General features: G+C 42.5%; 1 protein-coding gene across 1 annotated transcript in view; it reads right to left on the bottom strand.

The window, feature by feature from the left end:
• ccbe1 (collagen and calcium binding EGF domains 1) overlaps positions 1-19,624 on the bottom strand; it is a 441,930-nt gene that overhangs the window by 20,147 nt on the left and 402,159 nt on the right. The window contains exons 6-8 of the mRNA XM_072251756.1: positions 15,473-15,579; positions 14,383-14,506; positions 1,546-1,685 (exon numbers count right to left, since the gene is read on the bottom strand). Of these exons, the coding sequence (XP_072107857.1) occupies positions 1,546-1,685; positions 14,383-14,506; positions 15,473-15,579 (371 nt within the window). The remainder of the gene's footprint in view (positions 1-1,545; positions 1,686-14,382; positions 14,507-15,472; positions 15,580-19,624) is intronic.

Raw genomic sequence — 19,624 nt, forward strand, 5'->3', positions numbered from 1 at the left:
TTCTGTGTGGGTTATTGTGTAAGAAACACACGTTCTTTTTCTTCTTTTGCATTACTTATTTAATTTAACTTTTTAAATATATCTATACTTATTACTGTAATTTAATTTTTTTTATTATTTATTTTATCATAAGATGCGTTGATCGAGTGGACAGCCTAAGATATTTCCCCAGGGTGGAAGCAGCTAATATGAGTGGCATAATTTTAAGGAGATTAGAGGAAAGTATAAGGTGAGTGTATTTACCAGTGCATTGATAACAGAGCCAATTATATCAAAATGAAAATGATATTATTGAATTTTTCTGTATTTTACTGGAAGCTCTACATTTAGCAGAGGAGATCTGTGAACAAGTAGTTATTGCACTTATTGAAACTTTTTATCTCTTGTCACAATTGGACTTTTATTCAAGTGATGTGACCCCAGTCCATTGTAATGCGGGTAGAACCGTCATTTCTATTTCTGTTCAGATGAAAGCTGGTAAAGGAAAATAGGGTACAAAATGTAGGTAATCTAATGGTAGATGACATATATAGCCCCCTTCACAATATTTGAAATATATCACAGATATTTTGCTAATGTCAAGGGTGTCCTATCCTCCAAGAGGACCACAAACTTTTCGTGGGGTTTGGAGGCTTGCGGTGCCTCAATGATCCGAAGAGCTATGTTGTCTGGAGGGCCTTGTGCTTTGGCTCTTGGTGGTGTCACCCATGACAAATAGGTCAAAGGGTAGAGGCAAGACTAAGAGTGGTTCACCGGTCCGCCAGACATGGAAGTTCAGCTCAGGGCTAAACGGAAACATCATTGAAATGGAAACATCAGAGATAGTTTCTTTATCTGTGTGTGACTGTATGGTCAGACAGAGATGGAGGACCCTCATTGCTGGTGTACTAGGCAGTAAGTGAGTAAGGGGTCCCATCAATTTCAGCATGGCGGGAATTAATGAGTGCACGTTTATATTCCCAAAACGTAAACCCAAGACATGCAGTAGATGCTGGAAACCTTGAGCAAACACTCAAAACACTGGAGGAACTCAGCAGGTCAGGCATCATCTGTGGAGGGGAATAAAGAGTCAATGTTTTGGGCTGAGATCATTTATCAGGACTGGAAAGGAAGAGGAGAGAAGCCAGAAGCGAAGGGGAGTGGAAGGAGTACAAGATAGTAGGCAATAGGTGAAGCTATGTGAGGGGGGAAGGTGGGTAGGTGGGAAAGGGGTGATGAAGTGAGAAGCTGGGAGGTGAAAGGTGGAAGAGGTAAAGGGCTGAAGGAGGAGGAATCTAATAGGGGAGGATAGTCAGCCATGGAAGAAAGGGAAGGAGGAGGGGAAACAGAGGAAGATGATGGGCAAGTGAGTAGAACAGAAAGGACGAGAGGAGAACCAAAATTAGGAATGGTAAAAGGGAGAAGGATCGAGCGGGTAATCCTACTATTCCCTTTGATTAATGCTAGTGAGTTTTATTTCTGTCATGGTGAAAGCTTGCCCATTGATATTTGAGAACCTTTAATGTTTATTAAGTTAAACATTTCAGGAAAAGAGTAGATACTGACCACTGGACCTCTTCTTCCCTGTTTAATGTGAGATATGTCAGGAGACGGGCCCATAGGTCCCATGGGTCCTCTGGGTCCTGGGGGTCCTGGTGGTCCCTGTTGTCCCTTTGGGCCATTGCTTCCTTTGGGACCAGGGAGACCTGCAGAGCATCAGGTAAAACAACCAGGTTATATTAGTGAGGAATGTTCAATAATTATGTTAGATGAGCAGAGGTTCCTCTAAGAACAAAAAGACAGCAAGTTTTTTTTTCATGGGGTGCCATATGCAGAGAGATGCCTGGATCTGTCCACGTACAGGATACCGATTAAAGATTAGCACTATTTGTCAGATGCATCTTGAAACATACAGTGAAATGTGTCATTTGTGTCAAATCAGATCAGCGAGGATTGTGCTGGTGGCAGCCCTCAAGTGTTGCCACACTTCTGGTGCCAACATAGCATGCTCACAACTTGCTAAACCAAAATAGGAATAGGGGAGGAAACTGGAGCAAGCAAAGGCAACACACGGGGCCTCATGGCAAATGTACTGGCTCCTTACAGACGTGCTGTGTGTTCAGAGGTGCTCTTCTTTGTCAGAGCTAGGAAGCAGCCAATACCTGCCTAAAGAACATCTGCAGGCATTCTGACCTCTGCAAGGGACTGGCAGCTGTTGGTGGACCTCGAAGGGCAGCTGAAGTTCTCCAAACATATCGCAGCCACCACCCTGCGACCAGACATTGTCCTAGTGTCTGAGTCGACTAAGCAAGTGGTGCTGCTGGAGCTGACAGTCCCATGGGAAGATAGCTTGGAAGAGGCCTTTGAAAGGAAGCTCTCCAAGTACACAGGACTGGTCAGCAACTATCAGCAGGCTGAATGGAGAGCGAGGTGTCTCCCAGTGGAGGTTGGTTGTAGGGGATTCATAGCCCATTCTTTAGTTAGAGCCTTCAGCATTTTGGGCATCAAGGGAGAGAGGAAGAGAAGAGCCATCTGAGTACCACCGATGCGGCAGAGAGGGCCTCAAGATGGCTGTGGCTCAAAAGAGGGGAGCCGTGGAGTCATAAGTAGCTAGCCATCTGGACACAAGCTGGGGTCTGATCAGCCCCGGCTGGGTCACCTGGAGGAGGTTGTATGATTTTGAAAGACCCGAAACACCTGATGATTCCAGGAACATCACTGAAGATGTGTCCAGAAGCATCAATAGATGTATGTACACAGCTTGTAACACACGGTCACCAAGGTAGTGGAGCAGTTAGCGTGAAGCTATTACAGCTCAGGGCATTACAGTTCAGAGTTAATTTCTGGTGCTGTGAAAAGTCTCTGGACATGTTCACAGTGGAATGCATTGTTTTTCTTTGGGTGCTCCAGTTTCCTCCCACAGTTCAAAGCCATACTGTGTAAGTTAAATGGTCATTGTAAATTGTCCCGTGATTAGGTTTGGGTCAAATTGGGGTTGTTAGGGGTTATACAGTGGCTCGGCTCGAAGGTTTGGAAGGGTCTACTCTGTGGTGTATCACTAAATAAATAAATTAAATTGAGTTACGGTCTCCTTCCTGTCAGCTTCAACCACTCTGGACGTTCTCCTCTGACCTCTCTCATTGACAAGGCATTTTTGCCCGCAGAACTGCTGCTCACTGGATTTTTTTTGGGACCATTTTCTGTAAACTCTAGAGACTGCTATGCATGAAAACCCCAGGAGTTTCTGAGATACTCAGATAACCCCCTCTGGTGCCAACAATCATTCCATGGTCAAAATCACGGGTCACAATTCTTCACATTTGTTGTTTGGTCTGAATTGCAACTGAACCTCTTGACCATGTCTACATCTTTTATGCATTGAGTTGGCATTAGAGGCAGGCAAATTGATTCGCAGAGAGAGAGAACTTCGTACAGGTCGGGGAGAAGAGTGTGAAAAAGGAGTGTTTCGTGGGGCTTGGTGCATTAGTGGCAGACCAATCGATTCACAATTCATTAGCAGGAGCAAATAGAAATAAAACAGGGTCAAAGCAGAGTGGCCATTGTGTGAGTGGACCAGTGTAGGAGTGGGAACTTGAGGCTTTGGCAGGAAGGCACAGATAAGTAGCACATAAGACTTTTGTAAAGGCTCAGTAAAAAGTCACTAAATTGCAGCGATTTAAATAAAGGAGGGATGATGCAAGATCAGGTGATGAGCTGTAGCTGCATGATGTGGGAGCTGGTGGACCCCATTGTGATTCCTGGTGACCACATCTGCAGGAAGTGTTGGCACTTTGGAACTCGGGTTCAAAGTTGATGACCTGAAATCTGAGCTTCAAACACTGTGACACATCAGGGAGGGGGAGAGTTACTTGGATTGTCTGTTTCAGGAGGTAGTCACACCCATTAGCTGCCTCAAATTCGGTCTGTGGTGAGGGACAAGAGGGAGTGTGACTGCGAGTGAGGTGGGTAGTGGGATCCAAGAGACAGTGCTGGAGGAGCCTCAGCTCTTGAGCTTGTCCAACAGTCTGAGATTCTTGCTCCCTGTGTGGATGAGAGCGAGGGCTGTAGAAAGGATGAGTAACCTAACTGTGGCACTGTAGTTCAGGAAGCCATTCAAGAGGGGGGAGAAAAGAGAAATGTAGTGGTAATTGGAGATAGTATAGTCAGGAATAGACAGAGTTTGCTGTCACAAGGAGAGAGTGTCACAAAGACTGTATTGCTTGGCTGGTGCCCGGGTTTGGGACATCTTATCTGACCTGCAGAGGAATTTGCAGTAGGAGAGGAAAGATCCAGTTGTCGTGGTCTATGTGGGTACCAACAACATAGGTAAAATAAGGAAAGATGGTCTGCTGTGGGAATTTGAGCAGCTAGGGACTAAATTAAAAAGCAGAACCAAAAAGGTAGTAATCTCTGGATTACTACCTGAGCCACACTGCAAATTGGCATGTCAAGAATTTTAGTGAGTTAAATGTGTGGCTCAAGGATTGGGTGGGAGAAGTGGGAAATTGGCACCAGTATTGGGGAATGAGAGAGCTGTTCCAATGGGACGGGCTCCACCTGAATCGTGATGGGACCTGGATCGCATAAATAGGGCTTTAAACTAAATTGTAGTGGGGTGGGTTCAACAAATTGGAGAAGTATCGATAATATAAAAGAGAAAAGTGTGGATGAAGATAAAGAAAAAGCAAAAGAAAAAAGAGAAAAGTAAGGGTGGAGTAAAGAAAAGTCAAGTGCAAAAGAGAAAAAGATTACAAGATTTTAAAAGCACGATGGGTGTAAGGGCATTTTATCTGAATGTCCATAGTATTTGAAATAAGGTCAATGAATTTGTGGCACAAATCAGTACAAAGGGGTATGACTTAGTGGCCATTACAGAAATGTGGTTGAAGGATGGAGAGGATTGGGAACAAAATATCGAAGGATATCAGGTAATACGGAAGGATAGGCAGGAAGGGAAAGGAGATGGTGTAGCGCTCTTAATTAAAGATGAGATCAGGACGATAGTGAGAGATGATACAAGATCTAAGGAGCAGAATGTTGAATCTATCTGGGTAGAGATTAGGAATAGTAAAGGGAAAAATCACTGGTAGGAGTTGTCTATTGGTCACCGAATAATAACATTACAATGGCACAGGCAATAAAAACAGAAATATCTGAGGCATGTAAGAATGGAACAGCAGATATCGTGAGGGACTTTAACTTGCACATAGATTGGGTGAATCAAGTGGTTGAGGCAATCTTGAGGAGGACTTCATAGAATGCATCCATGATGGCTTTCTTGAACAGCAGTTACTGAACCTACAAGGGAACGTGTTATCTTAGATCTGGTCCTGTGCAATGAGACAGGTAAAATTAGTGATCTTGTAGTTAGGGATTCACTTAGAAAGAGGGATCACAGTATGATTGAATTTCTCATACAAAAAGAAGGTTCAACAGTGTATTAAAACTAGTGTATTATGCCTAAACAATGGAGGCTACAATAGGATGAGGGAGGATTTGGCTAGTGTAGACTGGGAGCACAGGCGGTATGGTGGGATGGTTGAGGAACAGTGGAAGACTTTCAAAGAGGTCTGTAAGTGTGGGGAGAGCCAGCCTTGGATGACTAAGGAAATAAAAGAAGGCATCAAACTAAAAGCTCGTGCATACAAAGTCGCCAAGAGTAGTGGGAAACTGGAAGATTGGGAAAATTTTAAAAAGCACCAAAGTAATACTAAGCGAACAATAAAGAAAGGGATCATAGATTATGAAAATAAACTAGCACAAAATATAAAAATGGATGGATAAATTTTTTATAATTATATAAAACAGAAAAGGGTGTCTAAAGTGAATGTAGGTTCCTTGGTGGACGAGAAGGGGGAATTGATATTGGGTAATGAGGAAATGGCCGAGCTTTGAATGACTCTTTTGTGTCAGTCTTCACCATGGAGAACATGTCTAACATGCCAAAGAAAGATGTTATGCATGTGATGGGAGGTGAGGACCTCAATAGAATAGCAATCACTAAAGAGTTATTGCTGGACAAACTTGTGGGCCTGAAGATAGATAAGTCCCCTGGTCCTGATGGAATGCACCCAGTGTACTGAAAGAAATGGTAGAAGTTATAATACAGGGTTTGGTAATAATTTACCAAAATTCTCTAGACTCTGGCAGATCCTAGTGGATTGGAAAATGGCAAATGTCACGTCACTGTTCAAAGAAGGATGTAGGCAAAAGGCAGGTAACTATAGGCCAGTTAGTTTAACGTCAGTAGTTGGGAAAATGTTTGAAGCTATCATTAAAGAAGAAATAACGAGGCATCTGGAAAGAAATGGATCCATCAGGCAGACACAGCATGGATTCAGCAAAGGCAGGTCTTATTTGACAAACTAACTGGAGTTCTTTGAGGATATAATGTATTAGTGTCTACAGAGGATTGGTTAACCAATAGAAAGCAGAGAGTTGGGATACATTGGTGTTACTCTGGTTGGCAATCAGTGGTGAGCGGTGTGCTGCATGGGTCGGTGCTGGGCCTGTAACTGTTCACGATATACATTAATGATCTGGAAGGGGGGCCAAGTTTAGTGTATCTGAATTTGCTGATGATACTAAATTGAGCGGAAAAGCAAATTGTGCAGAAGATACGGAGAGAAGCTATGCAGAGAAATATAGATAGGCTAAGTGAGTGAGCAAAGCTCTGGTTGATGGAGTACAATGTTGGTAAATGCAAGGTCATCCACTTTGGAAGGAAAAAAAGAAAGAGCAGATTATTATTTAATTAGTAAAAAATTGCAGCATGCTGCTGTGCAGAGGGACTTGGGTGTCTTGTGCATGAATCACAAAAGGTTGGTTTGCAGATGCAGCAGGCTATCAAGAAGGGAAATAGAATGTTGCTAGAGGGATTGAATTTAAGAGCAGGGAGCTTATGCTGCAACTGTACAGGCTACTGGTGAAGCTGCATGCAGTTCTGGTCTCCTTACTTGAGGAAGGATATACCGGATTTGGAGGCGGTACAGAGGAGGTTCACCATTTTGATTCCAGAGGGGAGGGGACTAGTGGAGAGATTGAGTTGCCTGGGACTGTACTCGCTGTAATTCAGAAGAATGAGAGGAGATCTTATAGAAACATACATAATCATGGAAGGAATAGATAAGATAGAGGCAGGAAAGTTGTTTCCACTGATAGGTGAGACTAGAACCAGGGGACATAGTCTCAAGATTTGGGGGAGTAGATTTTGGACAGAGATGAGGAAGAACTGCTTTTCCCAGAGAGTGGTAAATCTGTGGAATTCTCTGCTGAATGAAGCAGTGGAGGCTACCTCAGTAAATATATTTAAGACAAGGTTGGATATATTTTTGCATAGTAGGAGAATTAAAAGTTATGGGGAAAAGGCAGGTAGGTGGAGATGAGTCCATGGCCAGATCAGCCATGATCTTATTGAATGGTGGAGCAGGTTTGACGGGCTAGATGACCTACTCCAGCTCCTATTTCTTATGTTCTTATGTAGATGTACTTTGAATAATATTTTAACTAATATTTTTTATGTGTGTCTGTGATATATATTTTGTGGGTGCATTGTGGTCTGGAGGAACATTATTTCAGTTGGTTGTATATATGTACAGGCAAATGACAATAAACCTGAACTTTAATCTCAGATGTTGCTGCCTTCTGGACTCAATACTGATTCCTACTTCAGGCAGTTTACATTTTCTGCTTGATTCTGCTGCAGGTCATGTTTATTAATGGTTCAGTTTTTGTCTACACCAGCACATTTCTCACAGAACAACATTTTGCAGACATCACCACTAGACTGGGTTAGATATCCTACTTCTGTAAACTACAGATGGAGATAATCAATTCATTGAAGAACAGTTTCTTCATCTGTAACCAAGCTCAGATCCAATAATCTAATCCTAAAGCCAGAATTGCACATTATAAAACTGTCACATAGACGTTATAATTGGCCAAAAGAAGCTCTAAAATTTTATACTTATTATTGAGAGGAATGACCATAGGCGTACTCTGCACTGGCTGTGTAGTTCCCCTCCTCCTCCTGACGGTCACCCTGTTACTTGTCTTCCGCAATCTAGGGGTAACTACCTGCCTGTAGCTCCTGTCTATCACATCCTCTTTCTCTCGTATGATTTGAAGGTTATTGAGCTGCAGCTCCAGTTCTTTAATACACTCTCCCAGGAGCTGCTACTTGGTGCACCTGGTGCAGATATGTTTATCTGGGAGACTGGAGGTCTCCCAGACCTCCCGCATCCCATACAGAGTACAAAACACTGCCTCTGTAGCCACTCTCACTAAACAGTTATGTTCTAATAGATGAGAAATGAGCAAATAAGAACAGAATGAGGGTAATTTACAAGATACTTCACCCAAGCCTGATGAGCCAAAATCACTGTAAACACTGGCACACTGAAAAGAATGGCCACTCAGCTTGCACTTGAATTCCAAAGAACGTCCAAGGATACACTGTGTATCGGAAGGATAGGAAGGTAGGCAGAGGGGGAGGCGTGGCTTTATTGGTAAGAAATGATATTAAATCATTAGAAAGAGGTGATATAGGATCGGAAGGTGCAGAATCTTTATGGGTTGAGCTAAACATAGAAACATAGAAAATAGGTGCAGGAGTAGGCTATTCGGCCCTTCGGGCCTGCACCGCCATTTATTATGATCATGGCTGATCATCTAACTCAGAACCCTGCACCAGCCTTCCCTCCATACCCCCTGATCCCCGTAGCCACAAGGGCCATATCTAACTCCCTCTTAAATATAGCCAATGAACTGGCCTCAACTGTTTCCTGTGGCAGAGAATTCCACAGATTCACCACTCTCTGTGTGAAGAAGTTTTTCCTAATCTCAGTCCTAAAAGGCTTCTCCCTTATCCTCAAACTGTGACCCCTCGTTCTGGACTGCCCCAACATCGGGAACAATCTTCCTGCATCTAGCCTGTCCAATTCCTTTAGGATTTTATAAGTTTCAATCAGATTCCCCCTCAATCTTCTAAATTCCAACGAGTACAAGCCTAGTTCATCCAGTCTTTCTTCTTATGAAAGTCCTGCCATCCCAGGAATCAATCTGGTGAACCTTCTTTGTACTCCCTCTATGGCAAGGATGTCTTTCCTCAGATTAGGGGACCAAAACTGCACACAATACTCCAGGTGTGGTCTCACCAAGGCCTTGTACAACTGCAGTAGTACCTCCCTGCTCCTGTACTCGAATCCTCTCGCTATAAATGCCAGCATACCATTCGCCTTTTTCACCGCCTGCTGTACCTGCATGCCCACTTTCAATGACTGGTGTATAATGACACCCAGGTCTCGTTGCACCTCCCCTTTTCCTAATCGGCCACCATTCAGATAATAATCTGTTTTCCTATTTTTGCCACCAAAGTGGATAACTTCACATTTATCCACATTAAATTGCATCTGCCATGAATTTGCTCACTCACCCAACCCATCCAAGTCACCCTGCATCCTCTTAGCATCCTCCTCACAGCTAACACTGCCGCCCAGCTTCTTGTCATCCGCAAACTTGGAGGTGCTGCATTTAATTCCCTCATCCAAGTCATTAATATATATTGTAAACAACGGGGGTCCCAGCACTGAGCCTTGCGGTACCCCACTAGTCACTGCCTGCCATTCTGAAAAGGTCCCATTTATTCCCACTCTTTGCTTCCTGTCTGCTAACCAATTCTCTATCCACATCAATACCTTACCCCCAATACCCAATAAGGAATAGCAGGGGTAAAAAGGACCCTGATGGCAGTTATTTATAGGCCTCCAAACAGCTGCAGGGATGTGGACTACAAATTACAACTGGAAATAGAAAAGGCTTGTCAGAAGGGCAGTGTTATGATAATTGTGGGGGATTTTAACATGCGAGTAGATTGAAAAAATCAGGTCGGCACTGGATCTCAAGAGAGAGAATTTGTAGAATGTCTGCGAGATGGCTTTTTAGAACAGCTTGTTGTTGAGCCCACTAGGGGATCGGCTGTACTGGATTGGGTATTGTGTAATGAACCAGAGATGATTGGAGAGATTGAGGTGAAGGAACCCTTAGGAGGCAGTGATCATAACATGATTGAGTTCACTGTGAAATTAGAAAAAGAGAAGCCGAAATCTGATGTGTCGGTGTTTCAGTGGAGTAAAGGAAATTACAGTGGCATGAGAGAGGAACTGGCCAAAGTTGACTGGAAAGAGACACTGGCGGGAAAGACAGCAGAGCAGCAGTGGCTGGAGTTTATGCGAGAAATGAGGAATGTGCAAGACAGGTATATTCCAAAAAAGAAGAAATTTTCGAGTGGAAAAAGGATGCAACCGTGGTTGACAAAATAAGTCAAAGCCAAAGTTAAAGCAAAGGAGAGGGCATACAAGGAAGCAAAAATTAGTGGGAAGACAGAGGATTGGGAAGTTTTTAAAACCTTACAAAAGGAAACCAAGAAGGTCATTAAGAGAGAAAAGATTAACTATGAAAGGAAACTAGCAAATAATATCGAAGAGGATACCAAAAGCTTTTTCAAGTATATAAAGAGTAAAAGACAGGTGAAAGTAGATATAGGACCGATAGAAAATGATACTGGAGAAATTGTAATGGGAGATGAGGAGATGGCAGAGGAACTGAACAAGTATTTTGCATCAGTCTTCACTGAGGAAGACAGCAAGATACCAGACACTCAAGGATGACAGGGAAGAGAAGTGTGCACAGTCACAATTACGACAGAGAAAGTACTCAGGAAGCTGAATAGGCTAAAGGTCGATAAATCTCCTGGACCAGATGGAATGCACCCTCGTGTTCTGAAGGAAGTAGCTGTGGAGATTGCGGAGGCATTAGCGATGATCTTTCAAAAGTCGATAGATTCTGGCATGGTTCCGGAAGACTGGAAGATTGCAAATGTCACTCCGCTATTTAAGAAGGGGGCAAGGAAGCAAAAAGGAAATTATAGACCTGTTAGCTTGACGTCGGTGGTTGGGAAGTTGTTGGAGTCGATTGTCAAGGATGAGGTTACAGAGTACCTGGAGGCATAGGACAAGATAGGCAGAACTCAGCATGGATTCCTTAAAGGAAAATCTTGCCTGACAAACCTATTACAATTTTTTGAGGAAATTACCAGTAGGCTAGACAAGGGAGATGCAGTGGATGTTAGATATTTGGATTTTCAGAAGGCCTTTGACAAGGTGCCACACATGAGGCTACTTAACAAGATAAGAGCCCATGGAATCACAGGAAAGTTACATATGTGGATAGAGCGTTGGCTGATTGGCAGAAAACAGAGAGTGGGAATAAAGGGATCCTATTCTGGTTGGCTGCTGGTTACCAGTGGTGTTCCACAGGGATCAGTGTTGGGGCCGCTTCTTTTTACATTGTACATCAACGATTTGGATTATGGAATAGATGGCTTTGTGGCTAAGTTTGCTGACGATACGAAGATAGGTGGAGGGGCCGGTAGTGCTGAGGAAACGGAGAGTCTGCAGAGAGACTTGGATAGATTGGAAGAATGGGCAGAGAAGTGGCAAATGAAGTACAATGTTGGAAAGTGTATGGTTATGCACTTTGGCAGAAAAAATAAACGGGCAGACTATTATTTAAATGGGGAAAGAATTCAAAGTTCTGAGATGCAACGGGACTTGGGAGTCCTCGTACAGGATTCCCTTAAAGTTAACCTCCAGGTTGAGTCAGTAGTGAAGAAGGCGAATGCAATGTTGGCATTCATTTCTAGAGGAATAGAGTACAGGAGCAAGGATGTGATGTTGAGGCTCTATAAGGCGCTGGTGAGACCTCACTTGGAGTACTGCGGGCAGTTTTGGTCTCCTTATTTAAGAAAGGATGTGCTGACGTTGGAGAGGGTCCAGAGAAGATTCACTAGAATGATTCTGGGAATGAGAGAGTTAACATATGAGGAATGTTTGTCCACTCTTGGACTGTATTCCTTGGAGTTTAGAAGAATGAGGGGAGACCTCATAGAAACATTTCGAATGTTAAAAGGCATGGACAGAGTGGATGTGGCAAAGTTGTTTCCCATGATGGGGGAGTCTAGTACGAGAGGGCATGACTTCAGGATTGAAGGGCGCCCTTTCAGAACAGAAATGCGAAGAAATTTTTTTAGTCAGAGGGTGGTGAATCTATGGAATTTGTTGCCACGGGCAGCAGTGGAGGCCAAGTCATTGAGTGTATTTAAGGCAGAGATTGATAGGTATCTGTGTAGCCAGGGCATCAAAGGTTACGGTGAGAAGGCGGGGCAGTGGGACTAAATAGGATAAAATGGATCAGCTCATGATAAAATGGCGCAGCAGACTCGATGGGCCGAATGGCCTACTTCTGCTCCTTTGTTTATGGTCTTATGAATTATTTTCATTGGCCATTCCTAATGAATCCCTCTTGCTGATTAACCACTCCTCAACTCAAGGTAACTGCCGCAAAACTCTGCCTTATAATTTCGATTACCGCCTGATTAAAAAGTATCTCTTTTTACACACCCCTGACATCGATTGTCCAACTCAGAAAATCTAGCTCCAAGCTCTGCTTTTTAAATCTGGAGTGCGGCTCTGACTGAAAGGTAGTTCTTTTTACGCACCCCTGACGTTGATTGTCCAAGTGCCTTTGAATATTCAGCTATGATAAAAGCACTAAATAAACAGAAATTATTCTGTTTGTTGTTGCAAAATCATTACAAAGTCAATTAGTAATAATATAATAGTAAGAAACAGAACAATGGAAAAGGTCCAGAGAAGATTCACGAGACTAACTCGGGAATTAAATGGTTAACATCCGAGGAGATTTTTATGGCATTTAAAAGAATGAAGTGGGGTGGTAGAATCTCACTGAGAACAGTTGATTATTGTAAGGTCTTGATGGAGTTGATGTGGAGAGGATGTTTCCTTTACTGGGGGAGCCTCAGAACTCACACCACCAGGTTCAGGAACATTTTTACCCCTCGACAATCAGACTTTTGAACCAAAGGGGATAACTTCACTCAACTTCACTTGCCCCATCATTGAAATGTTCCCACGACCTATTGACTCACTTTCAAACCCTCTTCATCTCATGTTCTCAATAATTTTTGCTTACTTATTTATTATCATTATTTCTTTCCATTTGTACATGCATCGTTTGTTGTCTTTTGGACACTGGTTGGTGCAGTCTTTCATTGATTCTGTTACTGTTATTATTCTATCGTTTTATTGAGTAAGCCCTCAAGATAATGAATATCAGGGTTGTGTGTGGTGACAAATATGTACTTTGATAATACATTTACTTTGAACTCTAAGTCGACTACCCGAGGGCACAGCCTCAGCATAGAAGGACATCTCTTTAGAACAGAGATGAGGAGGAATTTCTTTAACTAAAGGGCATGGAATCTGTGGAATTCATTGCCACAGATGGCTCTGAAGCCAAGTCATTGGGTATATTTATTGTGGAGGTTGACAGGTTCTTACTTATTAAGAGCATCAAAAGTTATAGGGTGAAGGCAGAAGAATGGGGTTGAGAGGGATAATAAATCAGCCATGATGGAATAATGGAGCAGACACAATGGGCTGAATGGCCTAATTCTGCTCCTATATCTTTGGTATTATGGACCTTTGGTCATTTTCGATGTGTCCATTGTTCGATTCTTACTCTAGAAACCAACACTACTGACCCATTATTTCTCCCCAGAAATGCATTTAGTTGACCTTCAAATCTAATCCATAATATTTCAATAGGCCCTTCTGTTTATTCCACGCTGAGATTACTTTTTGAACAAAATAGAGTCAAAGAGTCTTAGAACACTTCAGACAGATACAGCCCCTTGAGCCCATCTAGTCCATACTGAACTATCAATCTACCTAGTCTTAAATGAACCCAAATCCACCTCTTCCACTGGCAGCACACTCCACACTCTCACCACCCTCTGAGTGAATACATTCCCCTTAAACATTTCATCCTTCACCTTTAACAAATGACCTGTAGTCCTAGTCTCACCAAACCTCACTGGAAAATAATGATGGTTCAAGAACAATTGCTACCCCTCAACCATCAAGCTCTTGAACATAAGGGGATAACTACACTCATTTGCCCATCCAATAAGTTGTTCCCACGACCAATGATCTCACTTGGAAGACATTTTATCTTGTTATTTTATGTTCTCAATATTCATTGCTATTTAACTGTATTTGCATTTTGCACAGTTTGTTGTCTTCTGGTTGATCTTTCATTGATCCTGTTACCGTTACTATTCTATAGATTTGCGAAGTATGCCCGCAGAAAAATGAATCTCGGGGTTGTATGTGGTGACATTTATGTACTCTGATAATAAAATTTAGTTTAACCTTTGAAATTTGTTTGCTGCTTCATTCTTCAGAATTTTTAACTTGCTTTTCCGGCATTTGAAGTTGAAAAGCTAAAGAATCGCAGGTTATAGTATGAAAGTTGCCTTATTACCTGCTGGTCCCGAAGGCCCAGGAAGCCCAACAAATCCAGAATTGTAACTGTTGGAAGAAAATAACTTCTGGCTGTTTGATTTTTGTTTACTAATATCATCAACATTGTTGGGCAGTGAAGTGATCTAAAAGAAAGATAAAATCTATGGTTAATCAATGAATTAATTTGCTGTTAATGTTGCATAACCTTCAAGAGGACCACAATATTATTGTTGGGTTTGGAGGCTTGTGTGCCTCAGTGACCCAGAGAGCTATGTCAGCTGAAGTCAGGGCTTTATGCTTTGACCCATGCCAAACAGGTCAAAGTTTAAAGGCCAGACAACGAGTAGTCCACAGGTCCTCTAGGTATGGAGGTTCAGCTCAGTGCTAACATCCCTGATTGGTAAAATAAACTAGTTAGGGAAACAGCACTGAAGAATCCTTCTACATCTGAGTGGCCAAGGACAGACAGAGATGAAGGACCTTCACTGCTGTCCTAAATGCCATGGTGTTAAGGATAGTAAGTAAATGCTGTATAGAACAGAAAAATACAGCACAGTACAGGCCCACGATGTTGTATTAACACAATAACCTCCTCCAAGGTCAACCTAGCTGTTCCCTCCACATAGCCCTCCATTTTTCTTTCATCCATGTTCCAGATTCTGCACATTCTCTGATATAATCACTTCTTGAAAGATCATACAATTTCTCTGCAATATTTCTTCTACAATTGGTCTATTTCTCTTCATATGATCTAAAAGTGGTAACTCTCAGAAAATCTGACTCTAATGGAGCCGGTACCACATTCAGTCAACTATTCTGACATGAAGAGCAGTCACAGCAACATTAAAGTCTGAAAGGATAGAAGGGTAGGTTATATCATTTGTGATGACTACCTGTACAACTGGACTTGGACTTTCAGGCTCGAGAGAGTGGGACTGCCACTGTGGAATTGCTTTTCCACTTTAAGAACTCTCCCACACAGGCTTCAAAACTGTCATCGAGGATACTATGGACAACCACCCAATCAAATAACCTTACGATTCACAACGTTTACCATTGGAAGTAAGTGTCTCAAGGGAAGAAGGCTTGATGCAAATTAATCCCCTTGCCTTTTGCTTTAGCTGTAGAACTGTTTGCTTTATCTGCTGGAACTCTTCACAGGTTGTGGAACAGGTGTCAGCTTCCATCACGGTGTCGGACTTTAGATACTGGCCAGCTAAAAGAGTCGAAGCAAAACGAGGAAAAGGTCATTTTTAAAATTTAGTGTTTAATAAACAGTCAATGATTAGTTAATTAGCGAGTCTGCTGTTTTTCTGATTCAGCAGTTTTGTTTTTTATTTTGGTGGTGCTGAAAAATAACACTGATGCACTAGGGTATAGAATACAGGCTATAAATGGATAGAACGATAAAAAGTAGGATGCCTAAGGCTTTTGCACAGTGCTCTATGGAGAGGAGAGTGAGTTTGTAAATCTGGCGGAAGCAAAAGATGTTGGGAATGGCGAGGATGGAATGTTGTGGGGGGGGGGTGTGGGACAGGTGGCAGGGAAGGAGTGCCAGGGGTGGGAAGTGACACGGGTACAGACACACCCAGCCCTGAGACACCAGGCGAGGTCATTTGATTCCAGACAATTGGTTTATTGATCATTGCAGAACGTCTCTTTAGCACTTTGCACTCTCTCCCCTCTCCATTCCCCTTTCCCCAACCGTGATTCCCCTTTCTCTGCCCCCTTCCCACTCTCAGTCCACAACAGAGACCCATAGTAGAACCAGGCTTATCATAAGGGAGACTACTGATGCTAAACACCAGAGATTCTGCAGATGCAGGAAATCCAAAGCAACACACACAAAATGCTGGATGAACTCTACGAATCAGGCAGCAGCTATAGAGGGGAATAAACAGTCAACATTTCAGTCTGAGACCCTTCATCAGGGCTGCAAAAGGCTGGGGCAGAAGCCAGAATAAGATGGCGGAAGGAGGGGAAAATTCTGCACAGAAACAGGCTCTCTGGCCCAGCAACTGTGAACCAGCCATCAACCACCCATTTACCCTTGTCCTACATTAATCTCATTCTCCATATATTCTATCAATTCCCTCACACCCCTCTCCTCAGATTCTACCACTCTCTCACTCACTTGTGGTGGCCAATTAACCTGACTACCCACACAGCCCTGTGGTGTGGGAGGAAACTGGAGCACCCAGAGAAAACCCATGTGATCACAGAGGGAGCATGCAAACTCCACACAGACAGAACCAGAGGTCAAAATTGAACACGTGCCTCTGGCACGGTGAGGCAGTGTCTCTACTGGCCACGCTAAAGCACAGTAGTGCAGTTAGTAACTCATTGGTGGTAAAGGGACGAGAAAAGAAAGGAAAGATGAGTCTAAACAAAAGATAGGATGAGCAGCCAGTTCAATTGTGGCTCAGTCGGTCACATCACTGACTTGACAGTCAAACAAGGTAGGCTGAAGTTCCACTGTACAATGTTGAACAGTAGCTCCTGCCTGGCATTCAACAGCAAGAGCTTCAGTGGGTCCAGAAGAATTGAAAATAAACCAAGAAAAATTATTGCTTCTACCTAATGTCTGATGAGGACCTGTAGTTACAATTTTGGTGTTTGTAAGGACCTTAATAAACTGCTTGAAACAGAACCCATAACAGTACAGGCACAGCCTCAGAATGGAAGGATATCCCTTTGGAACAGAGATGCGGAGGAATGTCTTTAGCTAGAGGGTGTTAAATCTGTGAGATTCATCAACACAGATGGCTGTGGAGGCAGGTTATAGAATATATTTAAAGCAGAGGTTGCTGCATCCTTGACTCGCAAAGGCGTCAAAGGTTATGGGGAGAAGGCAGGAGAATGAGGCTGAGAGGGAAAATAAATCAGCCATGATTGAATAGAGGAGCAGCCTTGATGGGCCAAATGGCATAATTCTGCTCCTATGTCTTATGGTATAATTGTCAGTACAGGTCCTTCAGCCCATGATGTTGTGCCGGCCCTTAGCCTCCTCTAAGATCCATCTAACATATCCCTTTTACATAGTCCTCCATTTCCCACTAATGGAGAAGGCTTTAGGAGTAAAACCTGTGGAAAAATCCGGAGCTGAATTCCCTAAGGCAGTCCAACTTTGAGTTCAACACCGACTGACAACTCCTGTCACACCTCTAGTATCAGTCTCTGCCATTCCTTTGGATTCATCAGCTGCATGGAGAAGGGGAGCCTATTGCATTGGCAACAGCTTACTCTCCATATTATGCTGCCCTGGTTTGCATACTAATTTGTGTATCACGTATACAGCCAGTATGCAACAACCATGAGTGACTCTGACCAATAGAGGGTCTCAGAGTCATAAAATACAACAGCATGGAAGAAGACCCTATGGACTAACTTGATCATGCTGGCCAAGGTGCTAATCTAAGCTAGTCGTATTTGTCCATGTTTGGTCCATCCTCCTCTGAACCTTTCCTCTCATGTACTTACTCAAATGTCTTTTAAAGGTGAGGAAGGGTGATTGGTGGTAGCATGGTCCTGGAGGTGACAGAAATAATGACCAATATCAAGTAAGAATAGCTCTGGATGAATGGAATGGTTCCAGAGGACTGGAAATTTACAAATGTCACTCCACTCTTTAAGAAGAGCGAGTGGCAGAAGTAGGGAAATTATAGACCAGTTAGCCCGATTTCAGTGGATGGGAAAATATTAAAGCTCATCGTTAAGGATGAGGTTTTGGAGCACTTGGAAGCATATGATAAAATAGGCCAAGGTCTGATTTCCTTGAGAGGAAATCTGGCCTGACAAATCGGTTGGAATTCTGTGAGGAAATAACTCTGCAGGATGGACAAAGGAGAGTCAGTTGATGTTGCTTACTTGGATTTTCGAAAGGCCTTTGACAAGGTGCCGCACATGATGCTGCTTCACAAGATAAGAGCCCAGCCGATGGTATTACAGGTAAGATACTAACATGGATAGAGGACTGGCTGACTGGCAGGAGGCAAATAGTGTGGTGTGCTACATGTCCTGATGTGTAGAGAGGTGAAGTTAATGTAGAGGGAAATTAAAGACAAATGGACAAAAATTGTTTATCTGCATACCATAACAGAATCAGCAGTGTGGACCAACCTTTACTCTGAGCAAGAAAGTTTTGCATGGCCTGAAAACTGAGCAGCACTCTAAATGTTTGTTTTTGTAATATGCATACTATGAATATTGACTAGACATTGCCGGCGTTCAGCGGGCCAGTGGTTTATTAACAATCAGCTACTGACTTCCATTCTGTGTTTATTGTTACAATTTATAACAGTGTTCTAATGTAATATTACAATGTGAACATGATGAAACTCTAAAATGTTTCAAAGTAAAGGTTGTGGTATGTTTAGTATTTAGAAAATATATGGATTATATTCATAATTAATTTCAGGTTTTCACAATTATATTAGCTTAATTTCAAAATTATATTAACATTAATATTATAAAAAAGAAAATTCCATCTGCACAGCCACAAACTGAAGTACACAGAGATCATATTTCTGTTTGCTATCCAACAACAATAGAACCTTTGAGTGACTCTTGCAATTTCCATTGTTAATTGTAACCAGGACAGTGCTCTGTATACTTGGTTAATTATAATTTATAAAATTTAGGAAAAATATTTAGACATTTATACAGAGTATACATATACTGTATCTCTGTTAGGACTGTGCCAAGTTCAGAATTCCATGTGACTGGCAGTTGTGAAGAATTGAGTCATTTTCAGATAAAACAAAACCCCAGCTATAAGTCCATAGAAAAATTCCACTCAGGAACAAAGGATGCTACAGACACAAACAGTATATTGAGTTTTCTTGATGTCTGGGGTAGATTTATGTGTTTATAGTCTTCAGCAGATGTAACCTAGGCAAGTGAAATCTGGTAGGGAGGAATTATTGGAGTCTTGTTCTATTCACTTCATTGGAAGGAAGATCCAAGCACATAAGGCCATGCTGAGCTACTATTTCGAATTTCTATCACATTCTGAGAGGTGAGATTTAATGATGGTGTAGCAAGAAGGAAAATGTAGAATACTCTTTCTACATAATGAAGGAAATACAGCCAGAACACAGACAACGACTAGGAGAATATCTGCAGATGCTGGAAATCCGAGCAACACACACAAAATACTGGAGAAACTCAGCAGGCCAGGCAGCACCTATGGAAAAGAGTACAGTTGACGTTTCGGGCCAAGACCCTTTGGCAAGATTGGAGAAAAAATGATGACGAGTAGA

Source organism: Mobula birostris, chromosome 3, assembly GCF_030028105.1.
Source record: "Mobula birostris isolate sMobBir1 chromosome 3, sMobBir1.hap1, whole genome shotgun sequence".
NCBI lineage: Eukaryota > Metazoa > Chordata > Chondrichthyes > Myliobatiformes > Myliobatidae > Mobula > Mobula birostris.